The 27,207-nt window shown below is 57.1% G+C and overlaps 2 protein-coding genes across 2 annotated transcripts; both read left to right on the forward strand.

Moving 5' to 3' along the window:
• Window positions 1-1,721: 1,721 nt before the first annotated feature.
• LOC311628485 (pregnancy-associated glycoprotein-like) lies at window positions 1,722-11,018 on the forward strand (the record flags this gene model as incomplete). Its single annotated transcript, XM_084895702.1, has 9 exons — window positions 1,722-1,774; window positions 2,894-3,044; window positions 3,757-3,874; window positions 3,965-4,089; window positions 5,607-5,806; window positions 8,132-8,248; window positions 9,574-9,718; window positions 9,806-9,901; window positions 10,875-11,018. 9 exons carry the CDS (start codon window positions 1,722-1,724, stop codon window positions 11,016-11,018), a joined length of 1,149 nt encoding a protein of 382 aa, XP_084751828.1.
• A 7,112-nt stretch (window positions 11,019-18,130) lies between these two features.
• Window positions 18,131-27,089, forward strand: LOC311628486 (pepsin F-like; the record flags this gene model as incomplete). Its single annotated transcript, XM_084895703.1, has 10 exons — window positions 18,131-18,183; window positions 19,295-19,445; window positions 20,156-20,273; window positions 20,364-20,488; window positions 22,183-22,382; window positions 24,452-24,568; window positions 25,825-25,969; window positions 26,058-26,156; window positions 26,655-26,807; window positions 26,943-27,089. 10 exons carry the CDS (start codon window positions 18,131-18,133, stop codon window positions 27,087-27,089), a joined length of 1,308 nt encoding a protein of 435 aa, XP_084751829.1.
• Between the last annotated feature and the right edge of the window lie 118 nt (window positions 27,090-27,207).

A 27,207-nucleotide genomic window follows, 5' to 3' on the forward strand; every position in this document is an offset into this window, starting at 1 on the left:
GTATGTTGAAACTAGTGACCCGGTGTATGAAATTCATGCACACTGAAAGGTGATTAATTAGAGGGAATATTTTAGTATTGTTATTTGCCCATTCTCTATAATACAAGTGTCAGAGATGAAAGAAAATTAGTAAAATGAATATGAAAACCTTCCTCCTGTCAGAGTCTGGGGCTCACCCCAGGACCCAGAGTCATGTCCCCACCCATCGACATCACCTCAAAATCACGTTAGACCCAGACTCTGCCGCACCTCCCCCCCTCATTGGGCTAGATCCAGACCTGAGGAGCCCCTTCTTTGTCAAGCCCTGCCAGACAGGGGGTGTAGCCTCAGATCCCCTGGCCCTGGGCTGGGTGGGGGAGTGGCCTGAAGTCTCCCAGCCCAGATCTGGGTGGGGTGCGGGCCTTGAGGTCCTCAGTCAAACCCCTTCCTCATGATGGTCAGTGGTGTGGCCTAAGTTCCCCTACTCAGCACTTGGGGTTCAACTTGAGGTTCCCTGTCAATCTCTGCTGGATGGGGAGCACAGCCTGAGGTCCACTGTCAAGCCCAGCTGGTCAGGGGGCCCAGACTCAGGTCCCCAGGCCTGGTGCTGGGAGCAGCCTCGGTCCCCTAGCCCAGCAGCAGGAGGGGAAGCATACCCAGAGGTCCCCTGTCAAGCCCTACCGGGTGGGGGACAGAGCCTGAGGTCCCCTGTCAAGTCCCATGGGGATAGAGGTGGGCGAAGCCTCAGGTCCCTGCTGATTGCTCCTTAAGAATCCTTATGGAGTGGACTGATGATTCTTAGGGAAAAGAGGAGTGGGGGGTGTGGGAAGATACAAAACATAAACTGTGCACCTATGGATGAGGACAATTTGGGGTGGGGAAAGGGCAGAGGGTGGGGTAGGAACCTGGTGGAGGGGGGGGAAAATGAGGAACTTTTGTAATATGAACAATAAAGGTTTATTAAAAAAAATAATAAAGGTAGCTATATAATGTATTATTCTACCAATGAAACCTTGAAATGAGACACTGTAAGGGCTGAAAAAATAGAATATTGGGGACAAACTATGGTTATGGTAAATATTAATCTTAACCAAATTGTGTTGTTTAAAAAAAGGACATTCTGACCTGGCTGGGAGTTGTAAGGCCCAGGACCTGAGGGTCAATCTTGGACCAGGGAGTCAACCTTGGATTTGGGTCCATTCTCACTCAACAATTGCCTATTTTAAAAAGGTTACCAACCATGTTGCCCAAACAATGGAGTCCCATTAAAAAAAAAAAAAAAAAAAGAATCCTTTTGGGAACCAGCCTCAGCTGTGGGTGCAGTCATTTTGTGAACCGGTGATGGTCACTTAGCATAGTCCCTCTTCATGGGATAGGATTGGCGGCTTTACCTCCAAGTGAGCAGGGTCCCCCCACTCCTCTGGGGGTCATGTGGTTTGGGATTGTCCCCTAGCCATGCCCCAAGGAAGAGATCTCCGTATTCTGAACTTTTTCTAAGTTTTCTCTGTGCCTCGCGCCCCAATCAGGAACGCTTATGGGAATAAAGATCTTATCAGCAGGTTTGCAGTGCTGATGAGAATAAAGATCTTATCGGGAGGTTGGAGTGTTTTATCGGGGCCATCAGCAGCCCTCCCAGGGGATCACGAGGGCAGGTCAGAGTGTATAAATCGGCATCGCTGGTCCATTGTCTCCCGCTCCAAACCCCAGCCTTCCGGAGGACACAGCAAAGGGAAGAACGCACGATGTGGTGGATCGGGCTCCTCAGCCTGGTGGCCCTCTCCGAGTGCCTGGTCACGTGAGTATGGGACAGCTCTCTCCCGGCCTCTCTCTCACTGTCCCCTTATCCTTCCTTCCACCGCCCAGGGGTGGACAAGGGAAAGTCATCATTCCCTGTCCTAAAGTCTGCATCTCCCTGTAATTTTTTAATTTTTATTTTTAATTCTCACCCAAGGATGTTTTCCCATTGATTTTTAGGGTGAGAGGAAGGGAAGGGGAGAGACAGAGAGAAACATTGATGTGAGAGAGACACATCTATTAGTGGCCTCCTCCATGAGCATTGACCAGGGTCCTGGCAGAGGAGGAGCCTGCAACCAAGATATGTGACTTTGGGCAGGCTCAAACCTGGGACCTTTCAGTCCACAGGTGTATCCTCTATCCACTGAGCAACACAGGCCAGGGCTACACCTCCATGCACTGATGAGTAGCTAGCCACCTGCACTGGGGGACAGGGGGCCGGGGACAGGTCTGGGGCTGCACAACGCCAGGCTGTCCCTGTGTAGATGGGGCCCAGGATTCCTCATGGCACCACCTGAGCAGCTGTGTGGGTGGTCTCATTGGGCGATGTTTTCTTCCCCATCTCCGGGCTCCCTCACCCACCTCCAACCTCCTCTCTGCTTGACCCTGCAGAAGGGCCCAGAGAGTCCCCGGGACCCAGTTTTGCCTTAATGAGCAGGGGCCACAGCCAGGTCACTATTTCCCTGCCTTTCAGGTTCCTCCTGTAAACGTAGTGATCCCCACACCGCTCCCTCTAGGGCTTCTTAGAGAGTGAGCAGGTCAGATGACAATGGAGACTGACTGGCTCAGGGTCAAGGTCCTTCAGTCAGGGGCCTTTTGTCCTTCCTCTCCCTCATAGCTCCAGACACCCCGCGGGAGGCCTGTCCTCAGCCCACTTCTTTACGATGGGGAAAGGGAGGCTGGGCACGGGCCTGGGGCTTCCCCGGGGCTGCAACAGGCCCTGCACTCAGGCCTGGGCCATCGTCCGGCCTTTGCCTGCGTTAGTGGGGGCTGGCCTCATAAGATGGCCCCTCATAACATCCTCGGGGAAGACACGGTGCGGCTCCAGCGCCAGGCATGGCGGCCACCCTGAACCGCGGGGTGGGGAGCTGCTGTCTTATCTGTGTCTTTCCCGGGGAAGCATCCCTCTGACGAAGATCGAGTCCACGCGGGAGAGCCTGCTGGAGAGTGACCTGCTGAGAGACAATCTCCAGGGGCACCCCCACAGCCAGGCCATCAATTTCGTGCGCAAGAAGGGCGTCACCAAGCACCCCCTGAGGAACCACCAGGACGTGAGTGTGTGGGGCACAGCCCACAGACTTCCGTAGCTGCCGGCCCAGCACTGGGGTTCACCCAGGGCTGAGAGCCTGGAGGGGAAGGGGCTCCTACAGGCAGCAAAGCTGGGGAGCAGGGGTCCCTCCCTGGGGAGAAGGCACTCCCCCTTGGTTCTTGGTCTGTGGTGACCGAGTCCAGCCATGGTCAGGCGGCAGGCACACATCCATCTTGGCCCAAGGACATGCCACTGGGCCCTGCGGACCAGGTGCTGGTTGGGCAGATTCTGTCCTTCTGAACAAGGCGCACCGCTGCCTTCATGGGGACTCCAGTTTGACACCCAGGCAGAGAACGCCCTGAGAGTCCCTGAGCCCCTGCAGTGTGGAGGCTATAACACACCAGCAGGGTGCTATGGCTGCCGAGAACAGAGGTCTGGCCTGGTCTGCAAGAACATAAAGGCCAAACCAAAGGGTGGCCTCTGATAGTGGCATCACCGGCGTTGAGTTGGGAGACAGAGGCCTGGTGATCTGGGAGGGCTTCCCGGAGGAGGGAGCAGGCCAGCTGGGCCTTGAAAGCTGGGAGGATTTACAGAGCTGCAGGGAACGGCTGTGCAGTGGGCTGGTGGGAAAGCTATTCCAGGAGACAGGGACAGCCTGATCCAGACAGGCCTCTCGGGGATCAGGACTGACTGAGCAGGCAGGCCTGGCCTAACCGCCCTCTCCTGCCCGGCAGCTGTACTACGTTGGCACCATCAGCATTGGAACGCCCCCTCAGGAGTTCAGGGTCATGTTTGACACGGGCTCATCTGACTTATGGGTGCCCTCCATCTACTGCCTCAGTCCCATCTGTTGTGAGTACCTGAGCCCTCATGGCCCTTGTCCTCACCCCTGTCCCGGCCCCCAGCCTGGGCTCTGGCCACTGAAGAACACTTTCTGTGCAGCTGCAGGGTCACACAGAACCTTTGACCCTCCGGCGTCCTCCACCTTCCGGAATACGACCCAGCGCTTTGACATCAAGTACGGGTCCGGCAACGTCAGCGGGGTGCTGGGCTACGATGACGTGCGGGTGAGTGGGAGCGGGGCTGTGGCAGGGCGGGGCCTGGACCTCTGCTCACTGCTCAGGGCACCAGATGCAGGGTCAGCTGGACACACCGTCTCCCCCAGAGTCCCCCAGCGGCTGGCCATCTGCCTTGGGGAGACAGTGCTCTGCGGACAAGCCCCCGAGTGGCCAGACCAGCGAGCGGTCATGGCAGGAGAGGTGGGCATTGGCATCTCTTGCCCGTGGTGAGCTCGAGGCTGGTTTTGCTGGGAGCAGGGAGAGGTGAGGGCAAACCCGTTTTTATTTTTTACATATATATTTTTATTAATTTCTGAGAGGAAGGGAGAGGGAGTGAGAGACAGACATATCAATGATATGAGAGATTTGCTGATGGCTGCCTGCTGCAAGCCCCTCTGGGGATCGAGCCCACAAGCCTGGCATGTGCCCTTGACCGGAATGGAACCCTGACCTCCTGGTTCATAGGTGGACGCTCAGCCGCTGAGCCACGCCAGCCGGGCGGAAAACCCATGTTTATATTCCCAGCTTGTGCCAGGTGCTGTGCTGGGCACGCCCCTGGTAATAATGAGTCTAATCCCACAACAAGCCCACGGGGCAGGCGATCCTGCTTTCTGCACACAGAGGAGGGACCCGAGGGACAGGGGGCGGGCCTGCCCAAGGCCCAGACCTGGAGCAGCACAGCTCGGGTGCCAGTCAGGGCTCGGCTGCTGTGGGGGATTTTCCAGGAGAAGGCAGAACGCATCTGGGGGTCTGGGGCTGGCGAGTGCTCCAGACACCAGGGCAGGGGAAGCAGGGCCAGGGGTGCAGGACGGCCCTGAGTAAAAGATCTTACTTTGGGGGCCTTTGAGAGTGTGAAAAAACTGGGCTTCCTGCCCCAAGTGCCTGACACACACACATGCACACACACTCAAACACATATAAGGTATATGCACACATGCACACCCATTCACATATACACGAGCACACACATGTGCACACACATTCACACACATTTCCCAGGAAGCCTTTTTTTTTCATTGATTGCATAGAGGAAGGGAGAGGAGAGGGAGAGACATCCATGATGAGAAAGAATCATTGATTGGCTGCCTCCTGCACACCCCCTACTGGGATCCAGCCACAACCAGTAACACAGGAACCTTCAGTCCGCAGGCTGATGCTCTATCCACTGAGCAAAGCGGCAAGGACCTCTTCACTCGGTTTCTGCCACCAAATCCCGGAAACGCCAAAAACAAGATGCTCGTGTCTGCTCATTGGGGCCCTAAGGGGGGTTGCTTGGCCTGCTCCCAGTCACCTCTCCGTGCAGGGGGATGGGGGTGTTTTACTGCCTGGAGTGCTGCTAGCAGGAGGGTGGGCGAAGGTCAGACTCCTCAGCAATGTATGGTGCGTGCTGCTCTGGCACCTCCAGTGCAGCCGCACCTCAGCTCATTCCTGGGGGGCAGGTGGCATCACCTCCCGTGGTAGCCCCTCTGGCCCAGCCCCAGCTCCGATTTCCAAACCTTCACATAAGACCACTCTCCCCCTCACAGATCGGAAACCTTGTGTGCAAATCCCAGGCATTTGGCATGATCTGGTCTGTATCCGTGACGGCCTTGGGAATATTGCCCTTTGACGGCATCCTGGGCCTGGCTTACCCCTCCCTCGCCATCAGAGGCACCACCCCGGTCTTCGACGGTATGTGGAACAATCGCCTCGTATCTCAGAACCAATTTGCCTTCTACCTGAGCAGGTAAGCCTGGGTGGCCAAGCCCCTACCCCGAATGGCTTCAGGTGCCTCTGAAATGGTAAACAACCCGGCACTGTGTTTCCCGAGGGCAGTCTACTCCGGGGGTCAGCAAATAGTGGCCCTGACAACAAGTGGCCCGCCATCTGATTTTATGAATAAAGTTTTATTGAAACTCAGCCCTGCTCCTTCAGTCACATCCTGTCTGCGGCTGCTTCTGCGCTACAATGGCAGCATCCAGCACTTGCAATCTAGCATTTTTACTTTATTTTACTTTTTGATAATGCTCAGCCAAGGATTTTTCCCCATTGATTTTTGGAGAGAGTGGAAGGGAGGAGAGACACACAGAGAGAAACATTGATGCAAGGGAGACATTTTGATTGGTTGCCTCTTATGTGCCCCCCAGCCAGGATGAGGGATCCAATATAGGACCCTTCAGTCCCCAGGCCGATGCTCTATTCATCGAGCCAAAACAGCTCGGGCATAATCTAGCATTTTTATTTTATTTTATACTTTATTGATTTTTCACAGAGAGGAAGAGAGAGGGATAGAGAGTTAGAAACATCAATGAGAGAGAATTATCGATCGGCTGCCTCTTGCACAACCCCTACTGGGATGCGCCCGCAACCAAGGTACATGCCCTTGACTGGAATCGAACCCGGGACCTTACAGTCCCCAGGCCGACGCTCTATCCACTGAGCCAAACCAGTCCCGGCATAATCTAGCATTTTTTAAAGTTTGACCACCCCAGTATTTCTAGTCCCTCCTTGGATGTTTGGGAAAACTGAGGAATGAGGTTCAGAGAGAAGCTTTGCACAGAATAGCCCAGCCACACTCTGGTAGCAGTGGGACTCAAGCTCGGCTGTTTGGCGGTCCGCTCCGGTGGGTGGTGAAGCCATCAGCAGGTCTCCAGTCACGGGCCGGCACTGGAAGAGCTACCCTCCCTATTGGACTGAGGGTCTGGAGCGGGTGGAAGGAGAAGCACAGACCAGAGGGGACCCGGCAGGCAGACTGTGGATATGACGCAGAGTGTGGGTGAGGCTGTGGGCTCCGTGGGGGTCTGAGGTCCAGGCTCTGCAGCATGTGCTGAGCCTCTGGGGTATTTGTACCGAATCAAGGAGGTGACCCGTTTAACAAATATCCATGAAGCACCTACTATGTGCTGAGTAGTGCTCTGTGCACATGACACGGACAGATGAGAGGGAGAAAAGGCAGACAAGAAGCGAGTAAATAGAAATAGGGAAAGGTAACATATGCCAGGTGGTGGCTGCTTCTGGGAAAGTGGTAAAACGTGGTGACAAACCACAGAGATGAGAGCGTGGTTTCAGACGGGCAGTGCGAGGACCTCTCTGAACGAGGCCAGGCCATGGGGGAGCGGAGGCCCAGGCCCAGCAGAGGACCTGCAGGGCAGTGTGGCTGCGGGGCGGGCAGGGAGGGAGGGAGGGGCAGGCCGAGGTGGGTGTGGAGTCTGAGGGGCAGGCAGGGGCAGGGCCGCCCAGGCTTTGTTTTAGGTGAGAGAGGAGGCCTCTGGCAGGGGCCTAGGCAAGTAGAACACATGATCCCACCTATGTCTCTGAAAACTCCCCCCGGGCACTGGCTGGCCAATGAAGGACCAGAGAGGAGGCAGGGAGGCCAGGGACGAGGCTGCTCAGCCTCTTTGGAGAGAGAGAGCAGGAGCTCAGACCAGGGAGGCAGGGAAACGGGGAGCCGTGGAGGAGTCAGGACATGGGGGAAGGGAAAGGCCACGGGATGTGCTGATCGATTGGACGCAGCCGGAGGGGGAGGCGGGCAGGGTGTTTCCTTCCCCTCAGCCACGGCTCCCCTGAGCCCGGGACCGGTGACTGCATTGCAGGAAGGGGTGCCAAGTGAAAATGTGGGGCCTCATTGGAAAAGTACGAGGGATTTCAGGACGGGGCAGCGGCCATGGGGGCCCAGGGAGCGTGTGCGCCATTGGTGGCCTGTTGCAGGCCCGTGAGCCAGCCTGGGGGAGCCTGAGGGCCCATCCTGGCCCCTCCGCACAGCAGCCTCCCATGGGCCTTGAGCTCTGGGGCTGGAGGGGGGACTGGCCAGCTTCAGAGAGGTGGGTAGCCAAAGCCCAGCAGAATCTCAAGTTCAAACCTCGGCTTTGCTCCTCAGAGGCCATGGGACTGACCTTGGGCTGTGCTCAGCCCTGCTGCCCAGTTCCCATCGGAGCAGTGGGGGTCCCAGCAGTGCCTGCTCTGCGGGGCCCTGCACTGTGGCTGGGTGGTTGTTGGTCTGTGCACCGCTGGGTCACTGAACTGGAGAAACGCCACCCACTGTCCTCCCCTCACATGAGCCCCTCCCCCCCAGCAATAAGGAGAATGGCAGCGTGGTGATGTTCGGCGGCGTGGACCCCACCTATTACCAGGGCAGGCTCCAGTGGGTGCCGGTGAGCACGCAGGGCCACTGGAAGATTAATATGAACAGGTAAGCCTCCCCACTCCCCGCTGAGAGCTATGCCAGGGTCAGCCACACCACCACAGTCACACGCACATGCAGACACACAGACTCAGACAGACACATAGACACACACAGGCACATTCACCAACATGGGTTCATAATGGCCCTGACCAGAGACAGGATCGACCAATGTCACAGAACACCAGGAGGAGGGACAGGCATGGGGCCCAGCCCTCAGGTCGCGGCTGGGGCAGCGTGGGAGGGCTGCACCCCCCAGGCAAGTGCAGTGATAAGGGGTAAGGAGAATTCCATTGTCTGAACAGGAACATCCCAGGTCACCAGACCAGAGCGGTTCCAGCACTCGGGGTGCCAGGTGTAGGCAGCAGAGCCAGCAAAGTGGGAGGCTGCCACACCTACAAGAACCCCCCACCCCCACCCCACCCCACCGCCCTGGGCTGGAGACAGGAGGGAGCCGTCCTGGGGTCTGAAAGCAAATCACATAGAGGGATCCCCACGCACCCAATCTGGGTGCCAAGAGGCAGGGTTGTGACCAAGAGCATCGGGAAGCAAGGACCCGGGTGGCTGAGAATCAGGGGCGATCACTGAGGGTGTGCACGTAAGAATCAGAAGCTTAAACTGTGACTCGGGCCCACATCCTGTCCCCTGGGCTGGATCAGGCGTCACCTGGCCAGGGGCCTGGAGAGAGGGGGCGAGGCAGGGGTGGGGAACAACACTTTTTTCCACCTCTCTGAGCGCCTGCGTCCGGGAACCTCCGTCTTTACCATGTGGTCTTCATAACTGGTCGGACAGCAGGTCGTATCTCCAGGTGACCTCATTCCTTTATGCCCCCCGTCATTCCCTCGGCAAACACCATGGAGAATGTGCTGTGTGATGGGCACAGGTGCTGAAGGGGCACAGAGCACACCTTGCTCTCCTGAGCAGGAGGGCATACGCACATGAGTGACTGCATCGCAGCAATTGGGTTTCGCACCACCATGCACGCTCGAATCAGGAAGGCTCTGCCCATCTCCTCTGGGGGAGGAGAGGGCCCTGATCTAATCTGCGGGGACACTTCCCTGAAAAAGTAGTGATTGATCTGCACCCTAGAGGACAGGAGAGATCAGCCAGACAAAGAGGCAGGCGAGGGTAGAGGAAGGGTGACAGCACGTGCAAAGGCCCTGGGGCACATAGAGCACAATGCCTTCCCGACCTGAGAGGAGGCCCAGGAAGGTCAGTGTGGCAGAACTCAGGGACACAGAGGCTGGCGGGAGCTGCAGGCTGTTCTCAGGCAGCAGGTAGGGGCCGAGGTAAGGGAGGCCATGAGTGATCCTGGCCCCTGCTCTGTCCCTCAGCATCACCATAAACCGCAAGGTCGTGGCCTGTCCCAGCGGCTGCCAGGCCATTATGGATACCGGGACCTCTATGCTGGTTGGCCCAACCAACGACTTCGTCAGCATAATGAAGAGCATCAATGCCCAGAAGAAGAGATCGGGCTGGGTGAGAAAAACACCCAGGGTCACCAGGGGCTCCCCACACACAGAAGGACCCCCTTGGCCAACCTCCCTCTCCCTCTCTCTCTGACAGTTCGTCAATTGCGCAGCCATCCCGACCCTGCCTGACATTATCTTCACCATCAATGGCCTCCGGTACTCAGTGCCACCCAGCGCCTACATCAGGAGGGTAAGGGGCCCTTCCTGGGGGCTGCTCTCAGATCTGGGGCTGGAGGGACCCTTGGGGCCATGGCTCAGAGAGGCCCCCTGGAGGCCGGGCTGTGCCATTGCAGATGCTGCCCAGCTGGGAGGGCACCTCCCACAGCACAGCCTCTTGATAGAAGGGGGTGTGGGCACCCATCACCCTGGGGGACCTCTGAGCAGCATCCTGTGCTGGCTCGGGGCCGGGCCCAGGAGAGGGTGCGCTAATGGCCTGGCCCTCACAGAGCGTCAGTTCAACCCGGGCATCGGACCGATGGACAGAGAACATAGGCAGGAACCTGGAGACAGGCAAAGAGTAGGGACAGGGGAGCTGGCTGGGGACATTCCCCATGTCCCCTCTTAATCGGGAACTGTATTTCCTCCCATCCCCAGGTGTCCTGACTTGGGTGATAGATCATATGGTCACCCTAGTCCTAGAGTGCAAATGCTCCCTGCAGGCCCCAATTCCAGTCTGTGAAATGGGGACCAAGCCCCCTTTGTGGGGTGGTGAGAAGCTGACGTGAACAAAGGTGTGCAGTGACTGGGCAGTGCCTGGCTCATAGTCGAGGCTCAAGAAGTGCCGGTTCCCCATGGTGTGCCGAGGATGTTGGGGCAGCCCTCAGAGGGAGCAACTTAAAATCTCTCAGCCTGAACCCTGGAGGCACTCCGGGAGCCGGACCAGGGGCACCTTGTAGGCCGGTGCACTGAGGCTGAAGACACAGGGAGCCCCGGGGAAGCCTCCCAGCCAGCTGGCACTGCCAAGGAGGGGGCTGGGGTCTGGGAAGGCTGCCCAGGCGCTGGGCTCGGTCTTCGAGAATGAGCGGGATAAAGGGGGGCAGGTGGGGAATCTCTCAGAGCAAACAGCTGCGCGGAGGGCCCAGGGGAAGCGGGATAAAGCTGCCGCCAGGCCTGAGGGGTGACAGTGGCAAGGACGGCTGAGGTCTGTGCTTCCTCCCCTGCAGGAGCGGAGAGGCGTCTGCTACCCCAACTTGCTGGGCTCAGTCAGAAACGACTATTGGACCCTGGGGGATGTCTTCCTGCGGCTTTATGTCACCGTCTTCAATCGGGCCAAGAACAGGATCGGCTTGGCTCGCGCGAGGCCATAGAGGCGGGCGCCCTGCTGGAGGCTGCCGGCCCACCCCTGGACTCACAACTCCCCGCATCCCTACTACAGCTGCGTCTGGGGATTTGCCAAGCCCTCTTCTCAGTGGAAAAGGAAGGACTGTGTTTATGCCCAGCGGTGTGGCTCAGTGATTGAGCCTTGTCCCAAGCACTCACAGGTCACTGGCTCCATTCCTGGGCAGGGCGCATGCCCTGGGTTCCATCCACAGAGGGAGAATGTAATAGTCAGTCCAGTGATGTTTCTCTCTCATCTATATTTCTCTCTCTCCCTTTCTCTCCCTCTAAAAAATCATAAACACGCTGATGTTTAAAAAAAAACATTGATTTTTAATAAACGTTCTCATTTTCAATGGCGCTCATACGAATGGTGCCTCTGCTTGGGTCTGGGAAGTGCGGCACAGGCAGGCAGGGCTCTGTAATCTCCTCTGGACCAACAGGGCGGGGACCCGACTCCAACCAGCTTAATTGGAAAGGACCAGAATCGGGAAGCACAGGGCCCCGAATGCAGAACCAGAGCAGGTCCGCACAGCGTGGTGGCTGCACCAAGAAATCAAAACCCACCAGCCCACTCTCTCTCTTCCCTCTGGCCTCTGCCCTTCCAACTCCTTTGATTCCTCTCTTGCCAGCCTTCCCCTGGCAGCCTGCTCCAGGCCAAGGGCTCTGCCACTCCCAGCCCAACCTTTCACCTCCTAAAGACTTGGAAATGAGCAGAGCACCAGGGAGGGGTCCGATTGGTCCGCCTCAGGTCATGTGTCCAGCCCTGGACCAATCATATGGAAGGGCATAGGGCACTATAATGGCTCCACTTGCACAGGTCCCCTGAGGATGGTGATTGACAGTTTCCTCTAGAACCACTGGCTGGAGCTGGGCAGAGTGGTCCCCAGAAGTGCAGACATGTTGTAGGACTCAGGGGTCGCCAGTCTTTGGGCATCAGGGACCATCAGTGGCCCCGGACAGGAGGTTTGCAACAGCTGCTGTGGGTGACAGAAGAATTTGTGGCTGCCCTCCAATGACGCCATGACTCACAGCTGTGTTTTAGAAGAAGGTTGAAAGCTATGAGAGCATTCTATTAGGACATTAAGAGAAAAGGGCAGAACCTGAAACAGCAGGGATACAGGTTCTGGAAGGGCCTGGAAGACAGGGCTGCCCAGGGCACTCCAGCACAGCCCAGTGCTCTATGGTCCGGGTTCAAGTCCCAGTTCTAACCTGTCTGTACCAGGCGCATATGAGGGCTTTAGTAAGTACAGTCCTGTGACCAGTCCTGTGACCTTAGGTCAGCTCACTCTGGACATCGGTTTTCTATTCTGTAATTCTGCGGTAAGAACAGCTCCTCCCTCATTAATCATCAGGAAAACGCAAATGCAAATGACAATGAGCTATCCCTCCACACCTGGGAGTGGCCACTGCCAAGACACGCACGCCAGCACGGGTCAGTGAGACGTGGAGCCCGTGCACGGTTACTGTGAGTGTCACGTGGTGCGGCCACTGTAGGAGACGATGTGGCGGTGCTTCCAAAAGTTAAACATACCAGTTTTATTCGACCACAGACAACCTCACTTCTGGATTTTTCTCCCAAAGAATTAAAATCAGGATGTGGAGAGAGCCGCACCACGTACACCTTACAGCGCTGTTCACAATAGCCAAGACGTGGAAGCAGGCAAGCGCCCATCACCTGGTGCCGGGATGAGCAATCCGAGGTACGGCCAAGAAGAAAACTCTGCCAGTTGCACAGGCTGAGGCCTGTGCCTTACACTGAGTGAGGTAAGCCAGTCCCAGAAGGAGGGGTCCTGTGTGCGCCCACACATCTGAGGGGCCTTGCATCCTCAGGCTCACAGAAGCAGAGTGTGGCCTGGTGGTTGTCAGGGGCGAGGGGAAGGGACAGTGGGGAGTTGCTATTCAACAGGAATATTTCAGTAACGCAGGTTATACAGGGTGAGTATGTCAAGGGCTCTGTTATGTATCAATGGGCCTATAGTTAGCAATACTCCATTGTGCACTTGAAATTTTGTTGAGTCCTGCCCAGTGTGGCTTAGTGGTTAGAGTGTTGTCCTGCACATTGATGGGCCACAGGTTAAAGAGTCAACCAATTGATGGTTCTCTCACATCAATGGTTCTCTGACTCTCCCCCTCTCTACATCCCTTACTTCCTCTCTCTCAAAAAAAAAAAAAAAATATTCTCTAGTGAGAATAAGAAAATTTATAATGAGAGTAGATCTCATGTTAAATGATCTGACTGCAATAAAAAAAAAATCTACACTAAAAAAAGAAAAATAAGCACATTGTGCATCCATGATGACCTACAGGCTATCCTGAGTGAGTATGCAAATTAACCCAACAAATATGGTGGGTAATTTGCATATGTAGGCAGGCAGCAGTGGGCAGAGCAGGACACCTGCTATGAAGGGAAGGGCGGTGGACAGAGGAACAGACAGGAGCGGCTCTCTAGCCAGGATTGGGGACGTGCAGGCTCCCGGGCAGCCAGGAGGGAAGCCAGGGGAAGGAAGGCCTATTCTTGCTCAAATCTCCATGCCGCGGGCCTCTGGGTAATCAAATGCAAATCTTCTCTTGTGGTTGGGGGCAAGGGCAGGGTTGGAAATGAAGGTTGGCTATTAATGTGTGTGGCATTGCTCTTTGGAGTCTCAAAAATGTTCTAAAATTAAATCATGGGATGGCCATACAGCTCCATGAATACCCTAAATCATACCAAACTACATGCCTGAAATGGTGGCTTTTATGAGGTGGGAAACAAATGTCAATCAGGCTGTACCAGTACTACACCCAAAGCACGACGGGAAAAACCAGTCCCACCTTCTGGTCTGTGGTGAAGATTCCATGCGGAATCTACAGAAAACCTTCGGGGCAGTGTCTGTCCCACAGCAGCATGAACTACTGCTAACGCCACACGTACGGCACAAAAAGACCAATGTATATGTGGCAACAGTCATATCCGGGAGGAAGCACATGGGTGATTGCTCCTCTCATCTTATGCTTTCATTATGATGTTTTCAGTGATAGCTTTTAAGAGCAGGAAAATGCCAAGCATTATTCTCTAAAAAACAGAGGTGTTTGCCCAGCCAGAGTGGCTCAGGGGTTGAGCACTGATTTAGGAACCAGGAGGTCATGGTTCAATTCCCCGTCAGGGCACATGCCTGGGTTGTGACCTTGGCATCAGTGGGTGGCACACAGGAGGCAGCAGATTAGTGATTCTCTCTAATCATTGATGTTTCTCTCTCTCTTTCCCTCTCCCTTCCTCTCTGAAATCAATTTAAAAACAACAAAAAGTGTTCACTAAAGGAATTAATAGTTTTCATGGAGAAGAGCCTCTTATCGTGACCCCGGCATCTCCCATCACTCCTCCCGCTCTCTCCTGGGCATCACCTACTGGACCCCCAGCCCCAAGCAGCAGCGTGGTCCAGAGCAGAAAATCGGTTGGGCAGACCTGGGTTCACCTCCCAGGCACTCACTGGACTTATCTCCCCAGCCTCGGTTTGCTCATCTGTAAACTGGGGACATTCTCACCTCATAGGGCTCCAATGCAAAGCACTTGGGAACATGCATTCGGTGTCTCTGGGATCCTCAAATGAGTCAAGGTCTGTGCCCGGGGACCAGCGTGGCCAGGGCACACCTCACCGAGGAGGGGCAGTGCAGAAGGACAGCTGGATATGAAGAAGGAGCCAGCCATGCAGAGCGCTGGGAGAAGAACGTTCCAGGCGGGGAACAGCAACTGCAAAGGCCCACGGTAACCAAGCCCAGTAAATTGCTACTTGTCCAGTCGTCCTTCCACACAGGACTCACCAGGCATCCGGGACACAGGCACCCTCACGGTGTCCTCATCAGACGTTGGCCAGTGAGTTACCAGCAATGAGTCACCCCTCCCAGAAGAGCGGCCTCCGTGCTCTGTGCAGCCTGAGGGAGAGCAGGGCTGTCAACAGCAGGAGTGTCTCCTGGGCCAGGGGCGCGGAGAAGCTGGAGGCCCAGCCCCACCGCGCCCGCAGCACCGGGGACAGCTCACTGATGACTGGCCTGCTCTGGCTCCTGGCGAAAGCCCGGCACCCACAGGACCAGGGTGCTGTGCCCTGTCCCTGGGTGGTCCTGGGCCCAGGAGTGGCCGTTTCCGGACCGAACCTGGTTCATCTCTTCCTTCCTAAAGGGTGGCACGGGCATCAGCAGGAGCGCCTGACCCGGAGGCCAGACCTCAACCTGCTGTTAGCGAGGACCCAGGCGATGCCCAGCCTTGTTCATATGCCTGGGCCCACTCGCTCTCTCTCTTTCTCTCTCTTTCTCTCCTCCCTGTCTGAAATCATTTATTTATTTATTTATTTAATATTTCAGAGAGGGAGAAAGAGACAGAAACATCAATCATGACAGAGAATTATTGACTGGCTGCCTGTTTGGGGATTGATCCTTAACCTCCTGGTTCATAGGTTGGCACTCAGCCTGTCTCCAGGTCAGGAGTCTGGACTTGCTCCACACTGAATGTCAGTGACGGTAGACCCCCAGTGTCCGGGCCTTGACCGCCTGGTGCTAACGCCCTGGAGCAGGATGAGCTGGCAGACAAGGTGGCATGTACCTGCCACCATGAGCAGGAGAGCCCTGGGCCTGCCCCGTGGACAGCTGCCACGTGATTCCTTGTGCTGGACAGGGTCGTCATACGAAGTGGCTACCAACTGGAGGGGGCTCTTCAATAGAAACCCGCGCTGCCCAGGTGTGGTGGCCAGTGGTTGAGCATCAACTTTCGGACCGGGAGGTCACGGTCCAATTCCTGGTCAGGGCACATGCCGGGGGCTTGCAGAAGCAGCCAGTTAATGACTCTCACATCACTGATGTCTCTCTCTTTCCCTCACCCTTCCTGTCTCAAATCAATAAAAATATTGATGAAAAACAAAACCAAACACCTTTCCCGTTAAAGTCCCGGCGGCTCACCACGTGGTGTGGAGGCTGCTACCAGGCCTGTGCCTTCCCCTGCGGCAAAGGCGAGGCAGCGATTTCCCTCAGCGTTTCCTCATTCCTCCACCTCCAGGCCCTGACGTGGCTCCCACTTCTCAGCTGGACCACAGCGCAGCCCTGGGGGTGGCGGTCCGGTTCAGGAGGAGCGAGAAACGGGCAGGTGAGGTTCCCGGACTGGCCCTGGAGGCCGCCTCTTCGAGGACTCTTCAGCCCCTCAGGGCATCGATACAGACAGAAGCTCCAAATGACAGTGTTTAAGCCTCTTGTCCCTTCAAACACAGCAGCTTTCCAAACAGAGTATCACGAGGCTTTTTTCACCATTTAGCATCAAACGGACAATCTTTGTCTCCACTCACGCTGAGGAGGCCGGAGGCTGGCATCCCTGCTGCCTGGGCCGAGAGAGGTGGGTATCAGTTTGTCTCCCATTGGGGGGGGGGGGGTCAGGGACAGGCACCTTCGTGACCTCACCTCAATGTCCCATCGCCATGTCGCATCCTATGGGGAGTGAGGCTCCAACTTATGACTCGGAGGGGGACACCATTCCATGCACAGCAGCTATGCAAACCCGTTTCCTCCAGCCCCGCACTGACAGGCCTCCCCCTTCATTCCTGGGTGCGGTGATAGTATAAGCAGAGGTATCACTTCACAGAATACACAGGTGGCCCCCAACATGGACCACAGGCTTTGGATAACGATACACCCAGTGGTTATTAAAGTGCATTACATTTTCACAACGGAGCTACCAGCTGGTGACCCGTGAGTACGTTTTTTGGGGGCCTTCTGCATAGGCCCACAATTCTCTGTTACCCCAAACAAAATTAACTCCAATCTCCAAAGATCTAGTCCCTGCTGAAATCTTCCTGACTTGCTCACTAAATGCCTTAAAACAGCTTATTTATTCAAATCAGGATTGAGAAAGGACATGTATGTTGAAACTAGTGACCTGTTGCACAAAATTCATGCATATTAAAAGGTGATTAATTAAAGGAAATAATTTAATATTGCTATTTGCCCATTCTCTATAATATAAGTGTCAGAGATGAAAGAAAATTAGTAAAATGAATATGAAAACCTTCCTCCTGTCAGAGTCTGGGGATCACCACAGGACCCAGAGTCATGTCCCCACCCATCGACATCACCTCAAAATCAAGTTAGACCCAGACTCTGCCGCACCTCCCCCCCTCATTGGGCTAGATCCAGACCCGGGTAGTTCCTCCTTTGTCAAGCCCTGCCAGATGGGGGTGTAGCCTCAGGTCCCCTGGCCCTGGGCAGCACAGGGGCGTGGCCTGAGGTCCCCCAGCCCAGATTGGGGGGGGGGGGTTGAGCCTTGAGGTCCTCAGTCAAACCCCTTCCTCATGATGGACAGCGGTGTGGCCTAAGTTCCCCGACTCAGCACTTGGGGTTCAACTTGAGGTCCACCAACTTGAGGTCAATCTCTGCTGGATGGGGAGCACAGCCTGAGGTCCACTGTGAAGCCCAGCCAGTGAGGGGGCCCAGACTCAGGTCCCCAGGCCTGGTGCTGGGAGCAGCCTCGGTCCCCTAGCCCAGCAGCAGGAGGGGAAGCATACCCAGAGGTCCCCTGTCAAGCCCTGCCGGGTGGGGGACAGGGCCTGGGGTCCCCTGTCAAGTCCCATGCGGGTAGAGGAGGGTGAAGCCTCAGGTCCCTGCTGATTGCTCCGTAAGAATCCTTATGGGAACGTGCCCTCAGCTGTGGGTGCAGTCATTTTGTGAACTTGATGGTCACTTAGCATAGTCCCTCTTCATTGGATAGGATTGGCGGCTTTACCTCCAAGTGAGCGGGGTCTTCCCACTCCTCTGGGGGTCATGTGGTTTGGGATTGTCCCCCAGCCATGCTCCAAGGAAGAGATTATGATAGATTTCTCAGTATTCCAAACTTTTTCTAAGTTTTCCCTGAGCCACGCCCCCAATCAGGAATGCTGATGGGAATAGAGATCTTATCAGCAGGTTTTCAGTGCTGATGGCAATAATGATCTTATCAGGAGGCTTATAGTGTTTTATCAGGGTCATCAGCAGCCCTCCCAGCAGATCACGAGGGCAGGTCAGAGCATATATATCGGCATCGCTGGCCCATTGTCTCCCGCTCCAAACCCCAGCCTCCCGGAGGACGCTGTGAAGGGAATAACGCACGATGTGGTGGATCGGGCTCCTCAGCCTGGTGGCCCTCTCCGAGTGCCTGGTCACGTGAGTATGGGGACAGCTCTCTCCCGGCTTCTCTCTCACTGTCCCCTTATCCTTCCTTACAATGCCCAGGGGTGCACAAGGGAAAGTCATCATTCCCTGTCCTAAAGTCTGCGTCTCCCTGTATTTTTTTATTTTTATTTTTAATTCTCACCCTAGGGTATTTTCCCATTGATTTTTAGGGAGAGAGGAAGGGACGGGGAAAGACAGAGAGCAACATCGATGTGAGAGAGACACATCTATTGGTTGCCTCCTGCATGAGCACTGACCAAGCTCTGGTTGGGGTGGAGCCTGCAACCGAGGTTCGCGCCTTTGGACAGACTCAAACCCGGGACCTTTCAGTCCACAGGTGTATCCATTGAGCAACACAGGTCAGCGCCACATCTCCATTCATTGATGAGTAGCTAGCCACATTCACTGAGGGGGAATGGGTTGGAGGACGGGTCTGGGGCTACAAAACACCAAGCTGTCCCTGTATGAATGGGGCCCAGGATTCCTCATGGCACCACCTAAGCAGCTGTGTGGGTGGTCCCGTTGGGTGATGTTTTCTTCCCCTCTTTGGGCTCCCTCGCCCACCCCCAGCCTCCCCTCTGCTTGACCCTGCAGAAGGGTCCAGAGGGTCACCGGGACCCAGTTTTGCCTTAATGAGCAGGTGGCCACAGCCAGGTCACTATTACCCTGCCTTTCAGGTTCCTCCTGTAAACATGGTGATCGCCACCCCGCTCTCTCCAGGACTGCTTGGAGAGGGATAGGTCAGATGACAATGGAGACAGCACTGGCTCACGGTCAAGGTCCCTCGTTCAGGGGCCTGGGTCCATCCTCTCCCTCAAAGCCCCAGACACCCCGCGGGAGGCCTGTCCTCAGCCCACTTCTTTACGATGGGGAAAGGGAGGCTGGGCACGGGCCTGGGGCTTCCCCGGGGCTGCAACAGGCCCTGCGCTCAGTCCTGGGCCATTGTCCGGCCTTTGCCTGCGTTAGTGGGGGCTGGCCTCATAAGATGGCCCCTCATAACATCCTCGGGGAAGACCGGGTGCGGCTCCAGAGCCAGGCATGGCGGCCACACTGAACCGCGGGGTGGGGAGCTGCTGTCTTATCTGTGTCTTTCCCGGGGAAGCATCCCTCTGACGAAGATCGAGTCCACGCGGGAGATCCTGCGGGAGAGTGACCTGCTGAGAGACAATCTCCAGCGGCACCCCCACAGCCACGCCTACCAGTTCCTGCGCAAAAAGGGCGTCACCTACGAACCGCTGAGTAACCACAAGGACGTGAGTGTTCGGGGCCCAGCCCACAGCCGTCCTGCTGCTGGCCCAGCACTGGGGTTCACCCAGGGCTGGAAGCCTGGATGGGAAGGGGCTCCTGCAGGCAGCAAAGCTGGGGACCAGGGGTCCCTTCCCGGGGAACAGGAAATCCTCCTTGGTTCTTGGTCTTTGGTGACTAGTCCAGCCATGGTCAGGCGGCAGGCACACATCCATCTTGGCCCAAGGACACATCGCTGGGCCCTGCGGACCAGGTGCTGGTTGGGCAGATTCTGTCCTTCTGAACAAGGCGCACCGCTGCCTCCACGGGGACTCCAGTTTGACACCCAGGCAGAGAACGCCCTGAGAGTCCCTGAGCCCCTGCAGTGTGGAGGCTATAACACACCAGCAGGGTGCTATGGCTGCCGAGAACAGAGGGTCTGGCCTGGTCTGCAAGAACATAAAGGCCAAACCAAAGGGCGGCCTCTGATAGTGGCATCACCGGCGTTGAGTTGGGAGACAGAGGCCTGGTGATCTGGGAGGGCTTCCCGGAGGAGGGAGCAGGCCAGCTGGGCCTTGAAAGCTGGGAGGATTTGCAGAGCTGCAGGGAACGGCTGTGCAGTGGGCTGGTGGGAAAGCTATTCCAGGAGACAGGGACAGCCTGATCCAGACAGGCCTCTCGGGGATCAGGACTGACTGGGCAGGCAGGCCTGGCCTAACCGCCCTCTCCTGCCCGGCAGCTGTACTACGTTGGCACCATCAGCATTGGAACGCCCCCTCAGGAGTTCAGGGTCATGTTTGACACGGGCTCATCTGACTTATGGGTGCCCTCCATCTACTGCCTCAGTCCCATCTGTTGTGAGTACCTGAGCCCTCATGGCCCTTGTCCTCACCCCTGTCCCGGCCCCCAGCCTGGGCTCTGGCCACTGAAGAACACTTTCTGTGCAGCTGCAGGGTCACACAGAACCTTTGACCCTCCGGCGTCCTCCACCTTCCGGAATACGACCCAGCGCTTTGACATCAAGTACGGGTCCGGCAACGTCAGCGGGGTGCTGGGCTACGATGACGTGCGGGTGAGTGGGAGTGGGGCTGTGGCAGGGCGGGGCCTGGACCTCTGCTCACTGCTCAGGGCACCAGATGCAGGGTCAGCTGGACACACCGTCTCCCCCAGAGTCCCCCAGCGGCTGGCCATCTGCCTTGGGGAGACAGTGCTCTGCGGACAAGCCCCCGAGTGGCCAGACCAGCGAGCGGTCATGGCAGGAGAGGTGGGCATTGGCATCTCTTGCCCGTGGTGAGCTCGAGGCTGGTTTTGCGGGGAGCAGGGAGAGGTGAGGGCAAACCTGTTTTTACTTATTTTTCAAATATATATTTTTGTGAATTTTAGAGAGGAAGGCAGAGGGAGTGATAGAAACAGCAAAGATGTGAGAGATTCACTGATGGCTGCCTGCTGCAAGCCCCTCTGGGGATGGAGCCCACAAGCCTGGCATTTGCCCTTGACCGGAATGGAACCCTGACCTCCTGGTTCATAGGTGGACACTCTGCTGGTGAGCCACGCCAGCCGGGGGGAAAACCCATGTTTATATTCCCAGCTTGTGCCAGGCGTTGTGCTGGGCATGCCCCTGGTAATAATGAGTCTAATCCCACAACAAGCCCACGGGGCAGGCGATCCTGCTCCCTGCACACAGAGGAGGGACCAGAGAGTTAGGGGGCGGGCCTGTCGAAGGCCCACACCTGGAGCAGCACAGCTGGGGTGCCAGTCAGGGCTTGGCAGCTGTGGGGGATTTTCCGGGAGAGGGCAGAACGCATCTGGGAGTCCGGGGCTGCCGAGCACTCCAGATACCAGGGCAGGGGAAGCAGGGCCAAAGGTGCAGGACGGCCCTGAGTAAAAGATCTTACTTTGGGGGCCTTTGAGAGTCTGAAAAAACTGGGCTTTCTCCCCAAAGTGCCTGACACACACACACACACACACACACACACACACGCATACCCATTCACATACGCACAGGCACATACACACCCACACCCAGATAAACACCAACAAACATGCACATGTGCAGAAATACCCGCATACACACATATGCACAGACACACACACACACTCACACACACAAACAAGTGCGCGAGTGCGCCTATATCCCTTTAAACCTTTTTTTCATTGATCACAGAGAGGAAGGGAGAGGAGAGGGAGAGCGAGAAAATCCATGGTGACAGAGAATCATTGATCTGCTGCCTCCGCACGCCCCCTACTGGGATCCAGCCACAACCCGTGACCAGAATCAAACATGGAACCCTTCAGTCCGCAGGCTGACGCTCCATCCACTGAGCAAAGTGGCGAGGACCCCAGGCAGTCTTTTCACAAGAACTTGGCGGCCCTGTGTACACCTGGGGTGCAAACCCACAGGGAATCGCAGCGAATTCACTCGGTTTCTGCCACCAGATCCCGGGAATGCCAAAAACAAGACGCTCCCGCTCTCTGCTCAATAGGGACTGTAGGGGGGTGTGCTTGGCACGCTTCCCACTGGCCCCACCGTGCAGGGGAATGGGGTGTTTTACTCCCTGGAGAGCTGCTAGCAGGAGGGGTGCAAAAGGTCGGACTCCTCAGCAATGCACAGTGCGTGCTGCTCTGGCACCTGCAGCGCAGCCGCACCTCAGCTGATGCGTGGGGTGCAGGTGGCATCACCTCCCACGGCCGCCCCCCTGACCCAACCCCAGCTCCGCTTCCCAACCCTTCACCTGAGACCACCCTCCCCCCCCCCCCCCCCCACAGGTAGGGGACCTTGTGTGCAAATCCCAGGCATTTGGCCTGAGCGTGTCTCAGTTTGGTAAGGTCTTCGAATCCTCGGCCTACGACGGCATCCTGGGCCTGGGATACCCTTCCCTCGCCCTCAGAGGAACAACCCCGGTCTTCGACAGCATGTGGAAACAAGGGCTCATATCTGAGAACGTCTTCGCCTTCTACCTGAGCAGGTAAGCCTGCCTGGCCAAGCCCCTCCCCCGGATGCCTTCAGGCACCTCTGAAATGGTAGACAACTTGACCCTGTGTCTCCTGAGGGCAGTGAACTCCAGGGATCAGCAAATAGCGGCCCCTGACCACGTGTGGCCCGCCACCTGCTCTTATGAATAAAGTTTTATTGGAACAGAGCCCTGCTCCTTCAGTCACATCCTGGCTGCGGCTGCTTCTGGACTACAATGGCAGCATCCAGCACTTGCAATCTAGCATTTTTACTTTATTTTACTTTTTGATAATGCTCAGCCAAGGATATTTCCCCATTGATTTTTGGAGAGAGGGGAAGGGAGGAGGAAAGACACACACAGAGAAACATTGATGCGAGGGAGAGATATCGTTTGGTTGCATCTTACATGCGGCCTGGCCAGGGACATGGATCCAATACAGAACCCTTCAGTCACCAGGCCGATGCTCTATTCACTGAGCCAAAACAGCTAGGGCTTAATATAGGATTTTTTAAAAGTTTGCTGACCCCTGTACTTCTAGTCCCTCCTTGGATGAACAGGGAAACGGAGGAACTGAGGCTCAGAGAGGAGCTTTGCATAGAATTCCCAGCCACACACTGGTAGTGGTGGGACTCGAACACTGGTGCGGGGCCGACCTCTCTGGCGGGTGGTCAGGCCATCAGCAGGTCTCCAGTCACCGGGCGGCACTGGAAAAGCTACCCTCCCTTCAGGCTGAGGGTCTGGAACCGCTGGAGGGAGCAGCACAGGTTGAGGGGACCCGACGGGCAGACCATGGATAAGGCTGTGGACTCTGTGGGGCCTGAGGTCTAGGCTCGGCAGCATGTGCTGAGCCTCTGGGGTGTTTGTACGGAATCAAGGAGGTGAGCTGTTTAACAAATACCCATGGAGAACCTACTACGTGCTGGGTACTTTCTGTGCACGTGACACGGACAGATGAGAGGGAGAAAAGGCAGAGAAGAAGCGAGTAAATAGATAAGAGGGAAAGGTAACACATGCCAGGTGGTGGCTGCTTCTGGGAAAGCGGTAAAACGTGGTGACGAACCACAGACATGAGAGCGTGGTTTCAGACGGGCAGTGCCAGGACCTCTCTGAACGAGGCCAGGCCATGGGGGAGTGGAGGCCCAGGCCCAGCAGAGGACCAGCAGGGCAGTGTGGCTGCGGGGCGGGCAGGGAGGGAGGGGCAGGCCAAGGTGGGCGTGGAGTCTGAGGGGCAGGCAGGGGCAGGGCCGCCCAGGCTTTGTTTTAGGTGGGAGAGGAGGCCTCTGGCAGGGGCCTAGGCAAGTAGAACACATGATCCCACCTATGTCTCTGAAAGCTCCCCCGGGCACTGGCTGGACAATGAAGGACCAGAGAGGAGGCAGGGAGGCCAGGGACGAGCTGCTCAGCCTCTTTGGAGAGAGAGAGTAGGAGCTCAGACCAGGGAGGCAGGGAAAGGGGGAGCCGTGGAGGAGTCAGGACACGGGGGAAGGGAAAGGCCACGGGATGTGCTGGTCGATTGGACGCAGCCGGAGGGGGAGGCGGGCAGGGTGTTTTCTTCCCCTCAGCCAGGGCTCCCCTGAGCCCGGGACCGGTGACTGCATTGCAGGAAGGGGTGCCAAGTGAAAATGTGGGGCCTCATTGAAAAACTACGAGGGATTTCAGGACGGGACAGCGGCCATGGGGGCCCAGGGACCATGCGTGCCTTTGGTGGCGTGTTTCAGGCCCATGAGCCAGCCTGGGGGAGCCTGAGCGCCCACCCGGGCCCCTCCGCACAGCAGCCTCCCACATGCCTCGAGCTCAGGGGCTGCAGGGAGACTGGCCAGCTTCAGAGAGGTGGGTAGCGAATCCCCAGCCTGAATCTCAAGTTCAAACCTTGGCTTTGCTCCTCAGAGGCCACGGGACTGACCTTGGGGTGTGCTCAGCCCTGCTGCCCAGTTCCCATCAGAGCAGTGGGGGTCCCAGCAGTGCCTGCTCTGCGGGTCCCTGCAGTGTGGCTGGGTGGTTGTTGGTCAGTGCACCCCTGGGTCACTGAACTGGAGAAATGCCACCCACTGTCCTCCCCTCACGTGAGCCCCTCCCCCCAGCAATGAGAAGAACGGCAGCGTGGTGATGTTCGGCGGCGTGGACCACTCCTTCCACCGGGGCGAGCTCCAGTGGGTGCCGGTGAGCGAGCAGGTCCACTGGCAGGTCACTGTGGACAGGTAAGCCTCCCCATCCCCCGCTGACAGCTTTGCCAGGGACAGCAGCACCGGCACAGGATCCTGACCAGGATCCTGACCAGAGACGGGATCGGCCCACGTCTCAAATCACCAGGAGGAGGGACAGGCATGGGGCCCAGGCCTCAGGGTGGCGGCTTGGGCAGCGTGGGCGGGCTGCACCTCCAGACCGGGGCAAGCACAGTGAGAAGGGATCAAGGAGAATTCCATCATCTGAACAGGGACATCCCAGGTCGCCAGACCAGAAGGGTTCCCAGCACACGGGGTGAAAATGAGCAACTGAAGTGGGAAGCTGATACACCTACAAGAAGCTCCCGCCCCCTCACCACCCTGTGCTGGGGACACATGGGGCCGTCCTAGGGTTTAAAGCAAATCAAATAGAGGGACCCCCACCCAACCCACTTGGGTGCCAAGTGGCAGGGCATGTGACTGAGAGCATCGGGAATCGGGGACCCGAGTGGCTGAGAACTGGGGGCGATCACTGAGGGGGTGCGTGAAAGACTGTCAGACAGAAGCTTAAACTGTGACTCAAGGTCTGTGTCCGGAGTCCTAGGCCGGCTCAGGCGTCGCCTGTCCACGGGTCTGGGGAGAGGGGGTGAGGCAGGGGGGAACAACACTCCCTCCTACCTCTCTGAGCACCTGCCTCCGGGAACCTCCGGCTTTACCGTGAGGCCCTCTTAACTGGTCGGACAGCAGCTCGTGTCTCTAATTGACGTCATTCCTTCACTTGCCCTGCCTTTCCTTCAGTAAACACCATGGAGCATGCGCTGTGCGGTGTGCGCTGGGCACGGGCTATGGTGGGGCAGAGAGCACAGCTTACTTTCCAACTAGGACGGCAGACACACATGAGCGACTGTATCACAGCAAACAGGGTACCACCAGGATGCACTGTGGAAACCAGGAAGGCTCTGCATGTCTCCTCTGGGGGAAGAGAGGGGGCCTGATCTAATCTGGGAGACACTTCCCTGAAAAAGTAGTGACTGATCTGCACCCTGAAGTACAGGAGAGATCAGCCAGACAAAGGGGCAGGGGAGGGCAGAGGAAGGGTGACAGCATGTGCAAAGGCCCTGGGGCACAAAGAGCACAATGCCTTCCAGACCTGAGAAGAGACCCAGGAAGGCCAGTGTGACTGAACACAGGAACACAGAGGCTGGCGGGAGCTGCAGGCTGTTCTCAGGCGGCAGGGAGGGGCGGAGGTGGGAGAGTCCATGAGTGACCCTGGCACCTGCTCTGTCCCTCAGCATCTCCATGTACGGCAAGGTCGTGGCCTGTGCGAACAGCTGCCAGGCCATTTTGGATACCGGGACCTCGCTGGTGACTGGCCCAACCAACCCCATCCTCAACATTTTGAGGAACACCGGGGCACAGAAGACAAGATCTGGCAGGGTGAGGGGTCATGCCAAGGGTCACCCGGGATTCCCCCCACACAGAAGGACCCACTGGGCCAACCTCCCTCGCCCTCTCTCTCTGACAGTACGTCGTCAACTGTGCTGCCATCCCGAGCCTGCCTGACATCGTCTTCACCATCAATGGCATCGCGTACCCAGTGCCAGCCAGCGCCTACTTCCGGAGGGTGAGGGGCCCCTCCTGGGGCTGCTCTCAGATCTGGGGCTGGAGGGACCCTTGGGGCCGTGGCTCAGAGAGGTCCCCTGGAGGCCAGGCTGTGCCATTGCAGATGCTGCTCAGCAGCCCTGGCTGGGAGGGCACCTCCCACAGCACAGCCTCTTGATAGATCAGGGAGAGGGGGGCTGGCTGGGGACGTTCCCCATCCCCCCATAATCAGAGACTGTATTCCCTCCCATCTCCAAGTGTCCTGACTGGGGTAACCCGAGTCCTATGGTGCAAATGCTCCCTGCTGGCCCCAATTCCCAGTCTGTGAAATGGGGACCAAGCCCCCTTTGTGGGGTGGTGAGAAGCTGACATGAACAAAGGTGTGCAGTGACCGGGCAGTGCCTGGCTCATAGTCGAGGCTCAAGAAGTGCCGGTTCCCCAAGGTGTGCCGAGGAGGTTGGGGCAGCCCTCAGAGGGAGCAACTTAAAATCTCTCAGCCTGAACCCTGGAGACAACCCAGGAGCCGGGCCAGAGGCACCTTGTAGGCCTGTGCACTGGGGCTGAAGACACAGGGAGCCCCGGGGAAGCCTCCCAGCCAGCCGGCACTGCCAAGGTGGTGGCAGGGCTGGTGAAGGCTGCCCAGGCGCTGGGCTCGGTCTTGGAGAATGAGCGGGTAAAGGGGGGCAGGTGGGGAATCTCTCAGAGCAAACAGCCAAGCGGAGGGCCCAGGGGAAGCGGGATAAAGCTGCCGCCCAGGGCCGATGCGGTTGAGACAAGATGGCTGAGGGCTGTGCTTCCTCCCCGGCAGAAGGAGTCGGGCAGGTGCTATAACAACTTCTCCCCCGCATCATTCACAAACGGCCGCTGGGTCCTGGGGGACGTCTTCCTGCGGCTCTATTTCACCGTCTTCGATCGGGCCAACAACAGGATCGGCTTGGCTCCTGCCAGGGCATAGAGGTGGGCGCCCTGCTGGAGGCCGCCGGCCCTCCCCAGGACTCACACACTCCCTGCGTCCCTACTACAGCTGCGTCTGGGGCTTTGCCAAGCCCTCTTCTCAGTGGAAAAGGAAGGAC

This window comes from Pipistrellus hanaki (assembly GCF_964339955.1).
Source record: "Pipistrellus hanaki genome assembly, chromosome: 9".
Classification (NCBI taxonomy): Eukaryota; Metazoa; Chordata; class Mammalia; order Chiroptera; family Vespertilionidae; genus Pipistrellus; species Pipistrellus hanaki.